The following is a 21,411-nucleotide window of genomic DNA, read 5'->3' as shown; positions in this document are numbered from 1 at the left end:
ACGTGACAAGTCAGAGCTCTAAAACAACGAATATAGAGCCTTTTGGTTTTTTCCAAGAGTTTTCTACAGTGTTTGCTTTATTATTGAACAAAACATACTGAAGCCTGGAAAAACTGCATGTGGTTCCTGTTTTCGACTTTCACTGGCAATGCAATCGTCACTACGCAAGTCAAGCAGTGTTGTGCGCATCCCTTCACCAGTAGAAGACTACAAAACAGAGATAGAAAAGTTCTGTTTAAATATTTTCTACTCACTTTCGAGAGTAGCCTTTGCAAAGTTGGAGACTTTCGACGGAAAGGTTTTGTTGCGATAAAAAATATAAAAAATATCAAAGGCGGTAGAAAGTTCCGCTACAATCTATGTGGGGGCTAGTTGGTTGATTTTCGCAGCTCTTGGCAGTGCGAAGCAGGTGAAACTACGAACAGGAACGTCCTTTAGTGTTCGTGTTGCCGTTGCAGCCGGTGTGCGCTGCCATGGGCTGTACTTTTTTCATCGGTGAATTACAACTCACTAGCCGAACTGCAGTCCCTCAAGTCACCGCAGCACAGGACCAACAAGTCTTGGGCACCAGACGAATAGAGAAAAGTCAGAGTCTCCCTTATTCTTTCGCCTGAGCCGGCTCAAAAGAGAAAGCCGTCTGCATGGTTTTCTTCAGTGTACGTGTTGGTCTCCCCCAGCACGCCTCCAACCGCTTTCAGCTCCTCTCCCGGTTTTACACTGCCTCTGTGATAGGCCCAACAACCAAGAAGGCAATGCTGTGACAACTGTCATGTGACGACAAGATCATCGTGTTTGACGTCATGGTGACTTCATAGTGGCCTTACTATGACATTGCAAGTGCTGGTAATCTGTGACATTCCATGACGACATATGGCGCCGGCATCTTATGATGACCATTTGCATAACTCATGTTGACGCCACCGATTCAGGACGCTGCCATCGCCGACGGTCAATTTTAGCGTTTTCAAAAGGCATTTGACGTTAATATTGTGCCAGAAGGCTTACATCATTTATAGATTTATAATGACGTACAGCGTCATTCGTTTCACCCCGCCGCTGTGGTCTAGTGGCTAAGGTACTCGGCTGCTGACCATAAAGCTGCTGGATCCAATCCCGGCTGCGGTGGCTGCACTTTCGATGAAGGTGAAAATGCTGTAGGCACGTTTGCTCAGATTTGGGTGCACGCTTAAGAAACCAAAAAAGTAGAAATTTCTGGAGCCCTCTACTACGGCGTCTCTTATATACATATGGTGGTTTCGGGACGTTAAACAACGCATATCAAATCAAAGCGTCAGTTGTTTTCTTAGGGGATTTGAAGCACCGGTAATACTGCGCAAAAGCGTAAATAGGACGTATATGACAGACGCACTATAGTGCCTAATGAACGTGAAAGCGAACGAAACGACTAGCGGGCCACCGTAAACGAATTATTCCGGTGAGCTCCACTAGCGCATGTACACCTTCATGCGAAGTAGCACGTAAACCACGCGAAATAGCACGCAGACGTGAGGTTCCTCAATGGTCACCGCACCCTGCGACTTGGTTGGGCATGTACGCTTTGCAGAGCTACCTTCGTATGGCAAATCATCTGACTGTTAGACGAACGCACATGATCTAATAAAAGTTTTTTGCTCATAAATAAACTAGCACGCAACAAAAAGAAACAAAGAGTACTGTTCTTAATGTGAGGCTTTGCACTCCTGCTTTCTTTATTCAAAATAGCTGTGCTGAATCTTTGAAGTTTCGCAATAACATTATCAATCGTAATTTTGCAAGCATTATGTACAGGTTCACAAGCCAGTACGACTAACTTGAAGAAGTCGGTGCATCACGTCAAGCAGAAAACGTAACCACTTAATGTTATCCCCCCCCCCCCTCCGAAATGAAGTTAGGACCCCACACAAGAAGCAATAAAGTGTGTATGAGAGATGGCGTCGCACCACACAAAGAATTGTGGCATGGCTACGGCGTTTGGGTAGGCATTGAATCACATGAACGTCAACGTATATTCATTGTGAGAGACCCGCAACTTATCTCGCAAAGGCGAGCAGAAAATGTCGGCCCGAAGTTCTAATTTTGTGTAACTAAATCTTTCGTCGTCCTTCTTTGCGCTTGCCAGTAGTATAATCAATGACTTTTTTGCTTTCGCTAGACTTGTTCTGGCATCAAAAACACACCATGCAGCAATAAAACCAACAGCGACATTGGTCTTGTGTGAAACATATTTCACAGGATAACCACACCAAATAACAGGTGCTTACACATTCAAGATACGCTGTACACCAGCAAGTCTACACTTATACAACAAGATGGCAGTCAAGATTGACTAAACAAGTGAGCGCTCTGCGTTGTCCCAAGTGGCGGCTGTTGGCCAGTATCAACATGGCATGTGCCTCGGAGAGGAAATAGAAGAGAGAAAAGAGAAGAAGCACACTGTTTTCCACGTGTGTCAGTACTTTACGAAGATTTAAGGGCTTTAGTATATCACAAAGGAATGCCGGTGCTTTAAATTTCCTTGCTAAAAGGCCCTACACAGATATCATGTCGAGTAAAAAATTGCGTTACCGTATGTGTTATATTGCTGTAGTAGAGTAAAATGAAAACGAAGCGTCACACCATGCGAATACGGTAATGAGTAGGTCAGCTAATACTTCCCACCCATTAAAAGTGCTAAGCCATAATTTTTCAGCGTCGTGAACCACAGTCTTGATTGATTTTGTGGTGTTCAACATCCCAAAACCACCATATGATTATGAGAGACGCCGTAGTGGAGGGCTCCGGAAATTTTTACCACCTGGGGTTCTTTAACGTGCACCCAAATCTGAGCCCATGGGCCTACAACATTTCCGACTCCATCGGAAATGCAGCCGCCGCAGCCGGGATTCAATCCAGCGACCTACGGGTCAGCAGCCGAGTACCTTAGCCACTAGACTCCCGCGGCGGCGCCAACCAAAGCCTTAACAAGGCACATATAATACCTGACTTATGGGTAAGTGGTGGCAAGTTTCTCAGCAGAATGAAAAATGATGTCATGTGGGGGCTTTTATACTTCAAAGAATTTATGAGTTATGGCATAATAGGTACCTTGAAAGGCTACCTAAAATACCAAAAGAATTCACAACATAAAAACATTCCAGCTTTCGCTGTGACTGCATTGCGTCTTCCGGTAGGCCTAGCGTCTTTTTCTTATTTCATGTGATAGCGGTTATGAACACCAGGAATGTTAGCGGTGGACCACTGCTGCACTAAAGTAGGCTGTTTTCATCTCGTAACAGTTTTAGCTGTGAAAAGTTATGATAACTCCTCGTTTTTTTTTTCAAGAAACTTCTCCATGCAAGTTATGCATAATTTTTGCTCATTCTACATGAGTACACTGAAAGACATCGTCCATGCAGGGGTCCCTATGATGTATACGCTGTGAGGCGGAAGCCCTGGACGCATGGTCAAACACGAAAAGCAACCATCGGTGATGCTACCATTAAAACGAGTGGTGCGAAAAAAACGGCATATCCAAGAAGTGAATCATGACGAGTGGGCGAAACAGTGGGATCCTTCAGTGTTACCGTAAATCACCTTTCAGATTGACCACTCATGTTTGTAAATGATATTTAAAGTGGTGCACAGTTCAATAAAGCGATTATTGGTCATGCATGCTATGATGTGCTGAGTTGGAAACCTTGTTTGTGCTGAGTTGGAAACCGAGTTGATAAACCGTGGAACAGAAAGACCAAAATTTCTGTTTTTAAGTATCCCAAGAAAAGCTATTCCCTTTGAAAGAGAAGAGACGTAAGACATTTTGGGTGGTTCGCCAAGCGATTTACTGTCTAATTGCGCGCGGTGGGCATCTCCCATGTTGTGGCGGACCGGGTAAGTCTTACTGCCACATTGCCAGCTTCCCGGCTGGCCCAAAGCTTATCCTTATTGTTGGGGCTTCTAATGACAGAGCCGTACTTCGCGTAAGGCACCCTGTGACTTTCTTGTGTTTTTAGTCTGATGAAGTAGTGGTAGTTATCGAGCATGTGTTGTACTTCGCGTAAGGCACCCTGTGACTTTCTTGTGTTTTTAGTCTGATGAAGTAATGGTAGTTATCGAGCATGGGTTGTAATTTGGTTTTGACGACTGTTTTGCTGCATGTGAATTCATGAGTGAGTGTTGTGCTACCATGAACAACACAGTTGTATTACTTGGCATATACTAACACGAAACCTTACCATTTATTTCTATGATCTTGCGCAGGGGTCGCACAACGGCTGTAGTCACATTTCCCCCGAATTACCAGAATATTACCCTCAGCGAAGGTAAGTATATTGACCTTACAAGAAACGATGCTGCCATTCACAACCCGCGGCAATAGTCTGAGTACTGTTCATAAAATACGTACGCGAAAATATCGGTCTGTATTGTTTTTCTCTAAAAAATAGAGGAACCAGATACTTGAAAGACGTTTCAGCTTAGCCTTCGAAAGTTGAGTCTGACAGCGTTATCAGGCCTGCTTCGCACTGTATTTTTATTTTAAAAAAAGTACCGCGCAAAGGAAACATGGACGAGGAAGTGAACGATGATGGGTGCAGACTGGCGACTGGATTTTAATAGAATGAAAACGCATATATATATGACACCAAAAACAAATTCATATAGGCGCTTTCGAGAAACCTGCTTTCATTATCGTACAATTTTATGGAGGTGTCACTGGCGTAAATGTATATTCTTTTTTTTTCGTGATGAAGTAAGCCTTGGTAAGTTCACGTGCCAACTAGTCTTGACTACACCTCGAGATTTTCGTTATCACCGGCAAAGGCTGGTATGGTGTACCATGGGCAGCCGACGATAATGAGCCGCAGTGAGAGGCAGATTAGATCCTGGTCCGTGCTTCATCAGAAGTTGGCGTTCCCTTAGTCTCTTATTTATACACCAACCCGCTTGACGGGGTACACTTTCCCGCATGTCAGAGGGATTTAATATACTAACTCCGTCGAGTAGTCGACGAATTGAGTGGCGTGTCTCTTAGTGCGATTTGGCACGCTCCTATTTCCAGAGGTGATACGGGGGCATAGTGAGGCCAGCTTGCGCAGTTAAGAAAACACCACCGGCACACCGCGGCGACTGGCAACATTCTTCAGGTTGTAAGACTCCCTATGATTATAAGGCAAAGCCACCGGTCAACTTTTTTTTACCATCTTGGCCACCTTGAGTTGCACTAGCCTTGAAGCTCTGCAGGGGATATTCCGCTGCAGCAACTATGACTGCCGAATGGAAACCAGCATTCACGAACCTGGCAACCTAATTGTTTATTCTGTCATTAAGCAGGCGCACACGGGACTTTTCCTTTTCCAAGCCTCGCTTCAAAAAGAACATGCGAATTGTTCATTGACTGGTTTTGCAAAGTGCAGGATTGTACAATTACAGTTCTTTTCTTGCTCGCAGCGAGTACTTCAAGCACACATGATCTGGTGCCAGATAATTTTATATACAGAAACTAAATTTTATTCCTGTCAGGCAGTACGAACGTGAAGGTCATACTTCTCCCGTGTCTTCCAGAGGTTGCTAAAACATCTTGCACTAAACTAGTGAGTGTCGAACCAGGTCCTTCTTTAAGAATAATCACGTAGTAATCTAAGCATGTAAAAAATTAAAGTGTAATACCATGGTACATACAGAACATCATTCATTCATTGATAGGGGGGGTTTAACGTCCCAAAACCATCATAGGATTATGAGAGATACAGTGGACGGCTCCGGAAATTTCGACTACCTGAGGTTCTTAACGTGCACACGAAATCTGAGCACATGGGCCTACAACATTGCGCCTCCATCGTAAATGCAGCCGCCGCAGCCGGGATTCGTGGACAGCACATCAGGTCACGATCAATGTTCGCCAAGAAATAATCAGCTAGTATAAGCTTCACGCTCGACCAACTACATACACCCTTTCGTTTAACAAGACCTGATTCTCAAAAGTAGCATGGGTGGAATAAAAAAAAAACTCCAGAAGTGACAAAAAATCAGCTATGTTCTGGCCACTGATTGTCTTGAATTTTATCTTGATTGCACCTTTGTTACTTTTAGCATGCCGCTCCTTGTTCAATTAAAGGAAAAAGTATTCGGCCATGTGGCATTAGAAAATAATGCCACATGAAGTAGAGAGACCTAAAGTAAAAGAGTTACATCTACGACGTCTATATCTTTACGAGTAACCAGCGGGTGAAAATCCTGTCGGCCCGTGTGCTCAGACTTGGTTGCACGTTAAAGAACCACAGGTGGTCGAAATTTTCGGAACCCTCCATCACAACGTCTTTCATATTCATACGATCGTTTTGGAAAGTTAAATCCCGCATATCATCCAGTGGGTTGTCAGCAGGCAAACAAAATCACCACCACAGAGATTACGAAGCACCCATCTATTTTTTTGATCCATATAGCACCGAAAGCCACATCGAATGAAAAATCGCACCGTCTGTCTCGCGCATCAGACGCAGATGCTGGCATCTAATAGTGTGATGTGCAAAATAGACAACACACCCGTAGAAGGGACTACTGATGCGCAAACATAGTGTCTCTCTTCTGTAGCTGTTGTTCATTTCGTGCATTGACTGAACATATGCACTATCAAGGCTCCCAGCGGGTTTCAAGGCACTATCAAGGCTCACACCGTCGACAAAAGAGTGATCAAGGGTGCCATCATGCAGTCATCTCTTGTGTCAGATTATGTGCTATAGTAGTTCACTTCTGGCGGCCAGGTGATCCCCTTGATATATAACGTGACCAAAGATTTGCCCTGGCTGTTGGTCAACCACAAAAAAACACAAAATGCACAGAAACTAGAAAAGGTATCGTCCGCGATAGCACCTGCGTCCATAGTGTGTTTTTAATTACACCAGACATATTTTATCGCGATCATAACCATAAACATCTTCACTGTCACCACTTACGGAACGAGCGCACACTCTTCCGTTCTCCAATTACAATGGAGATAGCACAACGAATCCCACACAGAGCTTCAAACTAAGACATCGCTACATGTGACACACGCTCTGGCGAAGATGCAAGAAAACGTTTTAGGATAATATTTGTGCTTTTTCTATTAGGATAAATACCTCTTTCAGGTGCTTTTATAAGCGGTGCGTTTCATGTTACTCCTAATGCAGTTCCATCACCACGCGGATTTTTTTATCCGGTTGGGAACTGCGTGGCACCGGGATTGAAACCATGGAACTTATGCGTGCGAGGCGGATGCTCTAACCACCTGAAGCTATAAAAGCAAGAGGAGAGCTACTAGTAGAATTCGCAGAACGCAATAATTTACGGATTTTGAATACCTTCTACCGAAAACGAGGAAACCGCATGTGCACATGCGGTAGGAAACCACAAGTACACATAGACTTTATTATGACTTTATAAATACAATTTATAATGAGTGCACACCCAAGCATCGTGCAGGATAAGGAAGTGGTTGGCAAGGTACGATGCAGTGACCATAGAATGATACGGTCTTCAATTCGCCTAGACTTGAAGAACTAACGACAGAAACTGATACGCAAGAAGCCAAACAATGAGCTAGTACTGAGAGGGAAGGTATAGGAATTCAGAGTCTCCCTTCAAAACAGGTACTCGTCTCCTATTGAGGAAACCAACCTTAGCGTAGATACAATAAATGATCATCTGACGAGTATCATTAAGTAGTGTGCAGTGGAAGTTGGAAGCACGGTAGTTAAACAAGACAGTACAAGCTTTCTCAGGAAAGCTTCTTCTCATAAGGAAGCGTCAAAGCATGAAAGTCTCAAGTACAACAGACAAAATAGAACTGGCAAAGCTTTCGAAGTTGATTAATAAGCGTAAGCTATGCGATAAAAAAGAGGTATAACATGGAGAGAATTGAACTCACTCTGAAAAATGCAGGAAGCGTCCAAGCAGCGGAGAGGAAACTTGGGATAGGCAAAAATCTGATGTAGGCACTAAAAACAAAGAAGGCAAAATAACAACCAATATAGGTAGGATGGCTAAAATAGCGGAGGAGTTTTACAAAGACCTGTACAGTAGCCGGGACATCATCATCATCAGCCTGAATACGTCAACTGTAGTGCAAAGGCCTCTCCCATGTTCCGCCACCTAACCCAGTCCTGTGCTTGCTGCTGCCAATATATACCCGCGAACTTCTTAATCTCATCTGCCCACCTAACCTTCTGTCTCCCCCTTAACCGCTTGCTTTCTCAGGGAATCCAGTTGGTTACCCATAATTACCAGCGGTTATCCTGTCTACGTGCTACATGCCCGGCTCATGTTCATTTCCTCTTCTTGATTTCAACTATGATATCCCCATCCCCCGTTTGTTCCCTAATCCACTCTGTTCTCTTCTTGTCTCTTAAGGTTACACCTACCATTTTTTTTTTCCATTGCTCGCTGCGTCGTCCTTAATTTAAGCTGAATCCTTTTTGTAAGGCTCCAGATTTCTGCTCCGTAGCTAAGTACAGGCAAGATACAGCTGTTATATACCTTCCTCTTGAGGTATAGCGGTAATCTACCAGTCATCATTTGAGAGTGCTTGCCAAATGTGCTTCACCCCATTCTTATTCTTCTAGTTACTTCTGTCTCATGGTTCGGCTCCGCGGCTATTACCTGTCCTAAGTAGACATTGTCTTTTGCAACTATTTCTCTATTACCTGAATGACAGTATGAATGTGGTTGATTGTTGAGTAGCCTGTTCAAAATTGTGCTTGTTCCTGTGGTTGATTGAAATCTAATATTTTCTTTACTATGTTAGCAATTACCTTTGTAAATAGCTTGTGTACTACAGAGAGCAAGCTGATCGGCCAGTAATTCTTCAAGTTCTTGTCATCTCCTCTTTTATGTATTAAGATGATGTTACCATTCTTCCAAGACTCTGGTAATCTTCCCGTCAAGATACACCTTGTTAACAGGGTGGCTAGTTTTGCTAACACAATAAGTCCTCCATATTTCAGCAGATCTGATGTTACCTGATTCTCACCAGCAGGGTTGCCTCTTTCCATGCTCCTCGAAGCTTTTCTGACTTCTATCATTACTGGCGGGGTGTTATCTGGGTTACTGCTAGTTCTTATAGTATCAAGGTCATGGTTGTTCCGGCTACTGTACAGATCTCTGTCAAACTCCTCCACTATTTTAACAATCCTATCCACATTGGTAGTTATTTTGCCTTCTTTGTCCCTTACTGAATGCATCATATTTTCGCCCATCCCAAGTTGTTTCTTCACTGCTTTGACGCTTCCTCGGTTTTTCAGAGCGTGTTCAATTCTCTCCCTGTTATACCTTCTTACATCGCATAACTTACGCCTATTATACAACTTCGAAAGCTCTGTCACTTCTATTTTGTCTGTTGTACTTGAGACTTTCATGATTTGACATTTCTTAATGAGATTCTCCGCTTCCTGGGAAAGATTGTCAGTGTCCTGTCTAACTACCCTGCCTCCAACTTTCAGTGCAAACTCCATAAGGATACTCGTTAGATTATCATTCATTGTATCTACGCTGAGGTTGGTTTCCTCACTAAGAGCTGAGTACCTGTTTTGAAGCGAGACTTTGAATTCCTGTACTTTACCCTCAGTGCTAGCTCATTCAATGGCTTCTCGCGTATCAGTTTCTGTCGTTTCTTCTTCAAGTCTAGGCGAATTCGAGACCGTACCATTCAATGGTCACTACATCGTGCCTAGCCAACCACTTCCATTTTGGGACGTTAAACCCCACATATCAATCAATCAACCACTTCCTTATTCTGCACGATGCCTGGGTATGCACTCATTAAAATTGCATTTATAAAGTCATTATAAAGTCTAGGTGGACTAGTGATTTCCTACCGCATGTGGACATGCGGCTTCCTTGTTTTCGGTTGAAGGTATTCAAAAGCCGTAAATTATTGCGACCTGCGAATTCTATTAGTAGCTCTCCTCTGGCGTTTATAGCGTCTGGTCGTTAGAGCATCCGCCTCGCAAACATAAGATCCGTGGTTCTAATCCCGGTGCCACGCAGTTCCCAACCGGATAAAAAAATGCGCGTGGTGATGGAACTGCATTAGGAGGTCTGGGGTGCGGCCTCACCGGTAATCATCACAGGGAACGGGCTCCCTCACCAGAGAAGGATTGGCCATCCTTGTGCAGTATCTGGCCACTACCTCTAACATGCATACGTCAATTACTTCACGGCCATCAGTCCCCAGCAGCTTCGAAGCAACTGACAATGGTGGTGGTCAGATCTGCAACGCAGCACAGGGTCCTTAGAATTTCTGCATCCGGACAGGCCGCCATTGGAACCTGAACTTGGCAACGTTTAACGCTAGAACCTTATCAAGTGAGACAAGTCTAGCTGTACTATTCAAGGAGCTAGAGAGTGTTAAATGGGGTACAATAGGGCTAAGTGAGGTTAGGAGGACAGATTAGGCCTATACGGTGCTACAGAATGGGCACGTCTTTTCCTATTAGGGCTTGGCTGAGAAAAGAAAACTGGGAGTAGGGTTCCTAATTCACAGAAACAAAGCTGGCAACATAGAGGAATACTATACCTTTAATGAAAGAGTGGTAGGCAGCGTAATTAAATAAATAAAAGATACAAGTTGAAGGTGGTACAGCCTTACGCACCAACATCCAGTCATGATGACACTTCAGTTAAAAACTTCTATGAAGACGTGGAATCAGCAATGAGTAAGGTAAAACGCAGTTTACTATACTGATGGGAGACTTAAAACAAAAGTATGGAAGAAGCAGGCTGGAGACCAGGCAGTATGAGATTATGGCATCGGTACTTGGCGGGACAACCACGACCTTAATACTATAAGAACTAGCAGTAACCCAGATGACACCCCACTAGTAGTGATAGAAGAAGTCGGAAAAGCCTTGGAGAGCATGCAAAGAGGCAAAGCTGCTGGTGACGATCAGGTTACATCATATCTTCTGAAATATGGAGGACAGATTGTGTTAAAAACTAGCCACCCTGTTTACGAAGTGTCTCCTGACGGGAAGAGTACCAGAGTCTTGGAAGAATGCTAACATCATCCTTATACATAAGAAAGGAGATGAGAAGCACTTGCATAATTACAGGCCGATCAGCTTGCTCTCCATAGTATACAAACTATTAACAAAGGTAATTGCTAACAGAGTTAAGAAAACATTAGAATTCAATCAACCAAAGGAACAAGCAAGATTTCAAACAGTCTACTCAATAATCGACCACATTCATACCCTAAATCAGAATTGTATAATACTCAGAATACAGCCAACCACGATACATAGCCTTCATAGATTACGAGAAGGCGTTTGATTCAGTAGAAATATCACCAGTCATGCAGACACTGCAGAATCAGGGCGTCTATGAAGTATATATAAGCGTCTTAGAAGAGATCTACAGGGGATCAACTGCTATCACAGTGCTTCACAAAGAAAGCAACAAAATACCAATCAATAATGGCGTAAGGCAGGGAGATACAATCTCCTCAATGCTATTTACGGCGTTCTTGCAGGAGGTCTTCAGAGGCCTAGAATGGTAACAGTAAGGGATAAGAGTTAATGGCGAGTACCTTAGTAACCTGCGTTTCGCCGATGACATAGCATTGCTAAGTAACTCAGGGAACAAATCGCATTTATTGATTGCGGAGTTAGACAAAGAGAGCAGAAACGTGGGTCTTAAAATTATTCTGCAGAAAACGAAAGTAATGTACAAAAACCTCGGAAGGGAGCAGCGCTTTGAGATAGGTAATAGTGCACTTCAAGTTGTAAAAGATTATGTCTACTTAGGGCAGGTAATAACTGCGTAGCCGAACCACAAGATTGAAGTAACTAGAAGAATAGAAATGGGGTGGAGCACATTTGGCAGGCACTCTCAAAATATGACAGGTAGATTGCCACTATCCCTCAAGAGGAAGGTATATAACAGCTGTATCTTGCCGGTACTTAGCTATGGAGCAGAAACCTGAAGACTTACAAAGAGGATTCAGCTTAAATTGAGGATGACGCAGCGAGCAATGGAAAGAAAAATGGTAGGTGTAACCTTAAGACACAAGAAGAGAGCAGAGTGAATTAGGAAACAAACGGGGGTTAAGGATATCATAGTTGAAATCAAGAAGAGTAAATGGACATGGGCCGGGCATGTAGCGCGTAGTCAGGATAAGCACTGGTCATTAAGGGTAACCAACTGGATGTTCATAGAAGGCAAGTGGGTTAGGAGGATACAGAAGATTTGGTGGGCAGATGAGATTAACAAGTTTGTGGTATAAATTGTCCGCCTCAAGCACAGGACCGAGTTAGCTGGCGGAACATGGGTAAGGCCTTTGTCATGCAGTGGACGTAGTCAGGCTGATGATCATAAGTTAGCTCATCAGCTTGCATGCTTCAGTTAGCCTGGTTCCAGCTTTACATGGTATCATCAGCACGGTCTTCCTAAAATGAGGTGTAGGTACCTTGACCTAACCATGGCTTGGCGTAATTAGCTTTGTTACAGCATGTAATTGCGTAACTAGCGAAGTGTATGATCCATCCAAATAGCTAAATCACCGGCCGCACATGCCCGGGTGCTAGCGCGTGATGACGACAAAGATGGCGCGCACTGGCCTAGCAGCGCGCTGGAATGTACAGTTCTCAACTCGGCTGCCTATAACGACGGAGCATCGTACGGGAAACACCACAGGCGACCTCTGAAGTCGCAAATACGCCACATCAGAACGTGCGCCCCGCCAGTGATGTGCCTGCCTCGCAATACTGATCGCTGTTTATTGCTATGGACTCAACAACCGCTTTGACTGTCGAAAGCGCTCTGAGCAATTCCGCGAAAAAGCAAAAAAAAAACAAAATAAGAAAGAAAGACGAAGTAAAACCGTTGTCACTGTGATATGATATCACGAATCGAGGATTTTTTTGTTGTTGCTTTACTTCCATTTTGTAATGTTTACAGCGCTTCGACGACCAAAGCAGCCATCGCGGCTGCGGAGATAAAGAAGGGTGAAAACTGCAGGGCAGGTACATCATTGGTGCCGCACATGCTCAGATGTGGCGTATTTTTGACCACAGATGTTACTCGTGCTGTCTTGCGCGCGATGCTCTGTCGTTATAGACAGCCGAGTTGAGCACTGTACAGGCTGACACGTGGCCTCGGTAATGTAAAGGCTGAAATGTGACCTCGCTAGAATGTACAGACCGACACGGTTCCTCAGATTTAGGTGCGGTCGCGATGTTGTAAGACGCTCGGCTCTTGCTGATCTCCAAGGCCACCGTGGCGATTATTCTTAAACAGACTTTGGGCAGGCATTAAAAGCTTCAAAATAAATTTAAACACCCCTGCCTGTAACAAATATCACCACGAAAAGTTTGTTGCATGGGTGCACTTCTGCACTCAGTAGAACGACAAACAAATCAAAGAAAATACCTCTGATTTGAAAACACCGCCCACCTTTGTCGACCGTCCTTGACGTGGACTAGTCCCATCGTAACCAATGAAACGTAGTGTGCTCAGGGTATGGATTTGGCTTTTTTTTGTCCTGTTGGCTCGTTTATAAGGGGATGTCTCCAGAGCTTGGGAATATCCCGAGCTTGACAGAACTCGGCTGATCCTGCACAGCGCCCCTGGATAATTTTATCACTAGAGGGTTAAAACAACACAGAAAATATCACAGTCCTATAAATGTTTTTTATTGCGTACCAGAATATCTAACAAGCTTTTATTCACTGGCTAGGTTTACATTAAGAAGAACTTTGTTTATGAATAATATAACGTTTGCTTTATTTGTGATGTTATTGAATACCATCTTGCTAAAACTCTGCAACTGACCTCTGTTTGATTCTTTGCACTCGACTAGAAACTAGCCTTCCCTGGCTGTCATTGGTCTAGATAATTGTGTATGTGTGTTTGCGTGAATAAAAATCAAACACTTGACAGCATTTCACCTAAAAAAAATCACAGCCATCAACAACGAGCATTGTTCGGTTCAAATAGCAATGCACTCCGTCATCGGTAGATCTGTTGAAGTGAAATGTGATTGTCACGCTTGAAGTAAGAATATAAGTTAACCTCTGTATTTCGCTCAGTTGTAGCCGCAACGTCCAATTATACTAATAAATTGAAGCACTCTCTTGCCGCTCTCTGATGTAAATTTAAGTTATATGTCTTGAAAATTCACAAGTAAAGCTTGTCGTGAGTAAGTTAACTTGGTAGCGGCATGAACGTACGCGAAAACATGGCACTCACGTACGTACAAAAATGCGCTGCCATCGAAGGTGCAACGGCCACATGCGTATTTGTACGTACTGTTTGCCATATTTGATGCTTTCTCTATCGTGGCCTCACCCCACGGCTGTGGTCAAGTTGCTGACCCACAAATGGCGGGATCGAATCCCGAAGGTGGCGGCTTCATTTTCTGTGCAGGTGAAAATGCTGTAAGCCTGTGTGCTCAGATTTCATTGCCCGTCAAAGAAGGCCAGGTGGTTGAACTTTCCGGAGCCCTCCACTATGGAGTCTCTCTTAATCTATATATGGTGCATTTGGGACGTTCAACCCCGGGTTTTCTTCAATCTATCGGGTCTTCGTTGGCGATGAGCCATTTAGCCATTTATGTTACGACAATATGCTATGTATCACGGTGATTTGGCATGTTTCGTTACCACATTTTATTAATTTGTGGACATGAATGCATCACTCTCGTTGCTACCTGTAACAACTAAAGTGCTCTTCTACTAAGCACGTAGATGAAACTCCGATTCTCGGCATTGAGGAAGAAGCATAGCGCAGTAAGCAATGCGAAAGAAAGAAAGAAAGAAAGAAAGAAAGAAAGAAAGAAAGAAACAAAGAAAGAAAGAAAGAAAGAAAGAAAGAAAGAAAGAAAGAAAGAAAGAAAGAAAGAAAGAAAGAAAGAAAGAAAGAAGAAAAAGGATGGTATGGACCCTTTTAGAAAAAGGGTGCCCCTAGCGCCGCGGACGAGAACTGCAGTCCACCGCCATTGTGAGGGCACTGCCGCAGACGACGCAGGCTGTGTGTCCTAGCGACACTGATGAGAGTTTCTTGCAGCGCACACAGGCACCTCTTGCGTTCCTGCAGGACGCGCACCATGTCGGGAGGGCACGCCGGTGAGAGTCTCTTGCAGGCTGTATCCATGCAGTGCCCCTCTTAACAAGCCAAGCTGCTCGTCGAATCCGTTGAAGGGTACAAAATATTGCCCATAGTGCAGTGGAAGGAGCTCAGAAAGCTTATGGGAGGGTGCTAGGAGCTCGTTCAAGCTAGAAAACGGTGCGATTGCAGCGAATAACACGGAGAACTAGCCGAAAACACAAACATCACAGCACTCACTCATTTGACCGCTCGCTCTCCATGCCTTCATGATGGCGCTAGCCATCTCACGCTCCTTTGCGAAGTGAAACTGGCGAAATGCTCACCCTCAGGTGGCGTATTTATTGAAAGGGTCTATTTAGTAACTCATTCAAGCACATACTTGGCTCCTCTTGTCTCCATTTTCTTGATTGAAAAATGTCCTTGAATATCATTTCATAAAGTTGGTTATGCTCGTTTTGTTAACTCTCATTCTATTGGTATGCTGATTGCGGTTTACAGCTGCGAGAATCTACTGTGAAGGTTGCGAAACTAGTATTTTTTGCTCTTCTTCATACTACACACTGCACAAAAGTGGGAGCGCAGTGACGCTGAATTTGTAAACATTCGACATGATAAGCGCCTTATGGAATATTTAGCGCAAACTCTACCGGACACTTATATTTGTATTGTATAATCTAATGCCTTCTGTCACAAAATAATAACAATGGGAGCCTTCGTGTGGCCTGAATTGCAGGGAGTCGGGTGGATAACATGCGAATTTTTTGCCAATTAAATTATCGGGTGTCCGGATGGTGTTCAAGGAGCGAATGTTCAGACATCAGTAAATGCCTGTGAAAGAGACAGAGCTTTTGCCGCGTGCTAAACAGGCTCCGCATTTCACATGAGTAGAGATTTACGCTTATGTGTATTCACAGACTTTTTTTTCTTTTTCTTTCACAGAGTGCAGATTCGAGGACTGCCAACAAAGATGCTACGATAACCACAGAGACTCCTATGACGTTAAAGGACAGTGCCACTACTTCACATGCATTTGTCAGTTCAAAATACGTAAGATGATCCTAATTTTATTCATTATTCTTCAGTAATCTCATGATGCAGCACAGAAAGTTTGAGCTAAATATTGGATAGAGAATACAGTCACTGAACCATCAAAATTTGTTCCTCTAGATTTGTAGTGTACAAATGTATAGTGCTCGAGCCAATCAAGAACGTAAGCTTCAGATGTCATTAATAGTGTTCCAAATATAAGTGTAGTTTAAAATTTTTTTAAACTGTAAATCACAACTTCAAGTGAGCGCTGGCCACCTTGTGACCGCGCCTGGAAACAGCGATAAAAGGGTCAACCTTGAAAGGATATATGTGATGACGTTGCGCGCCTTGAGAAACGACCTTATAGTTCTTTTGTTTTCGCATGCCACACGCGCGAGCCTGAAGAAGAAGAAAGTGATAACCAAAGACCATTGCTATGTGCAGAAAACATGGAATTGTGGTGTAAACATGACAATGTATCATTCTTGAAGAATGCAGACGACGCGCGATGGAGAACGGCGAAAATCAGAAGCCTACGCATTGGAAAGAAGGTGACGGACATTGCGGTAGCTTTTTTTAATCAGTTCGCAAGCGACCACCTAATTCTTCTCGGTCTGTTCCCTGTAACTTAGCGTGTGTGTGTACTTATCAATATTAGGGCATCTCTAAGCGTGGAGTATAGTTTATTTTATAGTATAAGCGAGTGCTTTAGGAAACTTGTGGCGTTACGTGTGTGAATGTATTTCTCGCGCATGCTTGTTCTCTACGCAAATCTTAGTGCTTTAGGATGATGTAGCCTTCCCTCCAATTATTTTTGATTTCACATGTGTCTATATACAAGCACAAACACATGCGCAAAGGCCGCGCGTGCGTAGCATGCGTGTATGTTTTTGGGTGTGTATATCCTGTTTCTGCATTCGTAGCCTGCGTAGTGTGTGAATTCATCTGCCTCGAATATCAACTACTGCCAATACGAACAAGCGAGTGTTCGGAAGCACATGGCGTTATCCCTTGTAAACCTCGTAACCTGGATCGGCGTATAAAAAGAAAAGAGTACTCTTATTACAATCTAAACAACGATTTGCCTTATGTCAATCTACTGCAGGTATAGCTATATACGCTCTGTAATCAAATGAGCGCCAAGCGTATTCAGCTTTGGACGTGACAATGAAACTGAATGGGATACATGTGATCGGCAGCACCAGTCACCACGTAGTTACCTAGAAAACTGCCAAGGCCTTGTCTGTAGCAGTGTAGCAATTTACGCAGCGCAAAAGTGCTAGCATCTTTAGGAGAGGCCTGCTGCACTAGAGCAGTTGCCTTCTTCAACCTCGGGCTCGCTAGACAGGTACTTTATATCTTATGCGCTTCACCAAAAAGGTTCGATTTTTGCGCGCACAGCATAACTATTTCCGCTGCTTTGGCAGTGAAATCCTTCATGCTCATGAAAATGAGGCGGTCCACGGCCAGCACCCTTTAGCCTTCGTTGAACCACGATGATGCGACGCCAAAATCAAGAAACTTCAGCACAGCGCCACGCAAAAGTGCCGCGTTGACCCTGTTCAGCGCAGCCATCTTTTTTTTTTCAACCAACGTTGCCAGTGCACGTAGCGCTTTCCGGAGTTGCTAATTGCGAGGCTTAATTAGCTGTTAAAGCACTAAAATATGCTTCAAAATATTATTATGCCCGCATTTCTGTAATAACGCTGAAGGGAAATAAGTTTATGTGGGCCGTTATAGTATAATTGCAGTAATCTGGCAGCACTGGCTTCTTGTCATAAAACTACTTCGTTTGAGAGGAACGTGCGGTTCAAGCCACCGCAGAGAAACTGAAAGCATGCTGAAAGCGCCCGTTGATGAGGGAGGCGTTGTGATTACGCGCACTCTAACACCCCCTTCTACCCACCTTGCATTATTTGCCGACAGCCGGAACGCACCGGAGAAGCTCATTTATAGCTCTACAAGAGGAGCATATGTGTGACTGTAAAGTATAACGTAGATGCGAATCAAAAAGCGCGTTTTTTTTTTCGGAAATACGTATTTTCGTTTTATATTTGTTTTTCCCAAGTTTATTTTCTGTACTTTTACGACAAAAACAAAATGTAAGTAAACTTGAAGATGTAGCATTCAAAGAGCACAAGGTGAATAAAACTAAAAGAACCTCAATGTCTATCTTGTGGAAATTTTCACCTGGCTGCTTGTCGTTGCATTTCAGATGGAGGGTTCACTAAAGCCACTTGTTCAAAATAACCATAATTGCCGAGTTCTGATGACTGAAGAAGTAATCTTCAAAAATGCATCTTCATAGATGAGCTATCACACACATTTATAAATTTTTTCTCAAGACCATTTCTGGGCAACTTTTTGAGTTCTGACATCATGTTTTCGTTAGTTCTGGTAGTGCAATGAGCATGAAATTTTTCCCACATATTGCTTAGCATGTGAAGGGTGCAACAAGGTCCTTTAAAATTTGATATCACTTGCATAGGTAGTACGAACCTATAGTGAACACTTAGTATAGACTGAAAAGTCAAAGCATTCTCTCATCAACATTTCGCTTGGCCATCAAATATTTCACACGCCATTTTTCAACACTTATTTGCCTTCTACAGTTATTGTGAAGCAATATGAGCCATTATTGGCTGGGAACCAAAAAAGTCACAGCTTTACAGCAAAGGCGAACCAATGAACGCGATAGCAACAATTTGAAAGGTCACGCACAGATTGGAAAGAATATCGAAACGTGGTCTGCGTTTATTCGTACAAATATTACGCACGAGACGTACTCACAAGTACGGATGCACGCGATTAAGTGTCTCATTTCTTACTTCGCTGAGCCTGAAAAGCGCGTGCTTTTCGCGAATGAAGACTGCATTGATTGAAGTAGCTTTTGTGCGCACGGTAACTACAGTAGAATCGTTCCACGTAAAGCCTGAGTCCAGCCAAGGCGTATGATCCTCCCCTCCTCTCCACCGCGAGATTAGGCCGCGTAAGGGAGCGTCGCTCCCCTTTTCTAAGCCAGGCAAAGTACGCGTAGGAGATTAGAGCAGGCGCCGCTGCGTGATGTGGCGACCTGCGCTTGTTGCGCGTTCTTTCTGGTAATGCCGAAAACACAGCAGCCGTAAGTGGTAGATATGACAGATTGCCGTTCGAATGGTGCCCAACGTTCTCCGGAGGGTGGCTCAGTGGTTAACGCCTCGCTTTCAGGACGCAGAGGTTCCACGTTCGATTACGCACACAGGAGTGCTTTTTGTATTTTTTTTTGTTTCTTGCGTTTTGTAATATATAAATGCGTAATTTTTTTTCTTTCAAGTTTTTCTATTTTCTCCGTTTTTTGTGCTCAAATACGGCGAGCTCTTTAGCCTCCCACTCCGAAACACGAAAGTTATTTCTTATATACCCCTCCTCCTCTGTCAGTGTGTTCAGAGTCTTTGTACAGTGTCAACGTCTGCTCTATTTGGATGCCTGCCGTGCCGCGTGAGAACAAAAACAGCTGCCACACCATCTCCCTCCTTCATTTTTGAATACTCTCGGTCTTTAGCATCACCTGTGCCGGATGGTGCAAAACTCTACATTTTCCATAGCCTCCGAAATATTCATGTACGGTTGCAGATCTCGAATAACTCTCGAGTGACGCGCCCCTAGGGGCAACAAGTAAAATACACCATGATAATAGTGTGGGTCTCGAGCGCCACTGCACGGCACTTGCACAAAAGTGAGGCAGAACGTCTCCACTGGCAACACGAGCCATTCTTCAGCCATCTTAATAAAGGAGGCGTTGACAATGTTCAATGGTGACTTTAGTTAGCTCCTGTGTGGCGTGATCGAGAATTTTGTTCCGCTGTTTCATTTCCCCTTTGGCAAAATTATGCGTCAGTGGTGTTAGCGACAAGCGCAGCCCCTTCGGAGCCGTACCCGCCGGTATATACTTTTCGAGCCTACGCGCGTGAAGTTCATGCTGTATTTGTTTGTCAACAACTTCTCTAAGTTTAAGAAAATTTGGACCTGTTCTGTGGCCTAGTTCATCTGAAGCGGATGGTGTTTGCCTATTCGCACAGCCCGTAAGTCACTTTGCACAGACGCGGTGAGTTGAATCACAAGGTACCCGAAGGTCGTACCTGGTTTGGGTTGGAGCTCCATCCTGTTGTGCCTCCCGTGACGAGATAGCCTGTAGGCGACTGCTGTTGGCTGCAGCTGGTTGCTCTTGGCTAATGTTGGCTGCTGATTTTTGCTGCTTGGGGATGGTTGATTCTGGCCACTGAATGCTGTTGATTGGGGTACAGCTGGCTGGCGTTGTTGGCCCGGATTAACCTTCGTCGCATTTTTCGGGGTGTGTCTCGTAGGCAGCGTCGAGGGATGTGGTACGCGTGATGGTGGTCGCGCACTCTGTGATGGGTGTCTCGACGGGATCTGCTGGCCAGTAGAAAAAGTAGCGGCTGTTTGTGGGGCCGCCTGGTTCTCTTTCTGCCCTTCGCCGCCTCGACAGGTGTGACTGGAAGGGTCATGCCGGAAGCCTGAAATAGGATGGCGTATCCCGAAGCTGATACGCCTCCGGCTGTGGTGCGCGGTCCAATCAGTTGTGGATGTAGGGCCACCGTAGGTCGAGGAGCAGGTTGTAGATGTTCCACGCTATTAGGGACGCTCCGGCGAAGCTCGGGTGGAGACCATCGGCCGCGAGCACAGTCCATGGCGGGAGCGCGTCGATCCTATGGTTCACCTAAAAGACACCCTCTCTCTGATGACACAAGCCTCGAAATTGAATCTCCTCACCACACGCTAGTTGTGTCGGTGAAGTCATCTAATGGGGGTTCGTGGAAGCACTAAGGTGGTAAACATCATAGTGATGTCGGGTCTTTCATGCCGGATGTGGTCTAGAAGGGTCACGTAGCAGTCGAATGCTGTAGGGGCGACCGTGGTGGCCAGGTCATTAGTTAAGATGGCTGAGTAGGGTGAGAGATACCTTTAGAGACGAAGTCCGATAGCTCATTGATGCCGCCAATGTATGCGCCAGGCTGGCAGATGAAGGCAGCGGAATGAGGGTTGGCCCAATCAGAGTGCTCATGAACGTACTTGAGTTGCAAACCGCTGATAATTGGGATTGAGACTCTGTGGATCGGAAACCTCCATGTCAGTTGTTTGCGAAAAGCCCGGGCAACATGCATTTGTGATAAAGCTTATATGCAGAAGAACAACTTGGGTTGCCGCAAGGTCATAAGTATAAACGAAGATGCACTTTTGCACAACAACTTGTTTATTCCCCGGACGTTTTGACGGGAGCCCCGTCTTTTTCAAAGCATAATAATATTTACACATTTTCGTGTCTTC

The 21,411-nt window shown here is 44.4% G+C and overlaps 1 protein-coding gene across 1 annotated transcript in view; it reads left to right on the top strand.

Annotated features, from left to right (window-relative positions):
- Positions 1–21,411, top strand: part of LOC119161043 (uncharacterized) — a 62,792-nt gene that overhangs the window by 8,137 nt on the left and 33,244 nt on the right. The window contains exons 2-3 of the mRNA XM_037413366.2: positions 4,237–4,298; positions 15,997–16,104. Coding sequence (XP_037269263.1) covers positions 4,237–4,298; positions 15,997–16,104 — 170 coding nt within the window. The remainder of the gene's footprint in view (positions 1–4,236; positions 4,299–15,996; positions 16,105–21,411) is intronic.

The sequence above is a fragment of the Rhipicephalus microplus genome, chromosome X, assembly GCF_043290135.1.
Source record: "Rhipicephalus microplus isolate Deutch F79 chromosome X, USDA_Rmic, whole genome shotgun sequence".
NCBI lineage: Eukaryota > Metazoa > Arthropoda > Arachnida > Ixodida > Ixodidae > Rhipicephalus > Rhipicephalus microplus.
This window is presented reverse-complemented; position numbering and strand designations above follow the sequence as displayed.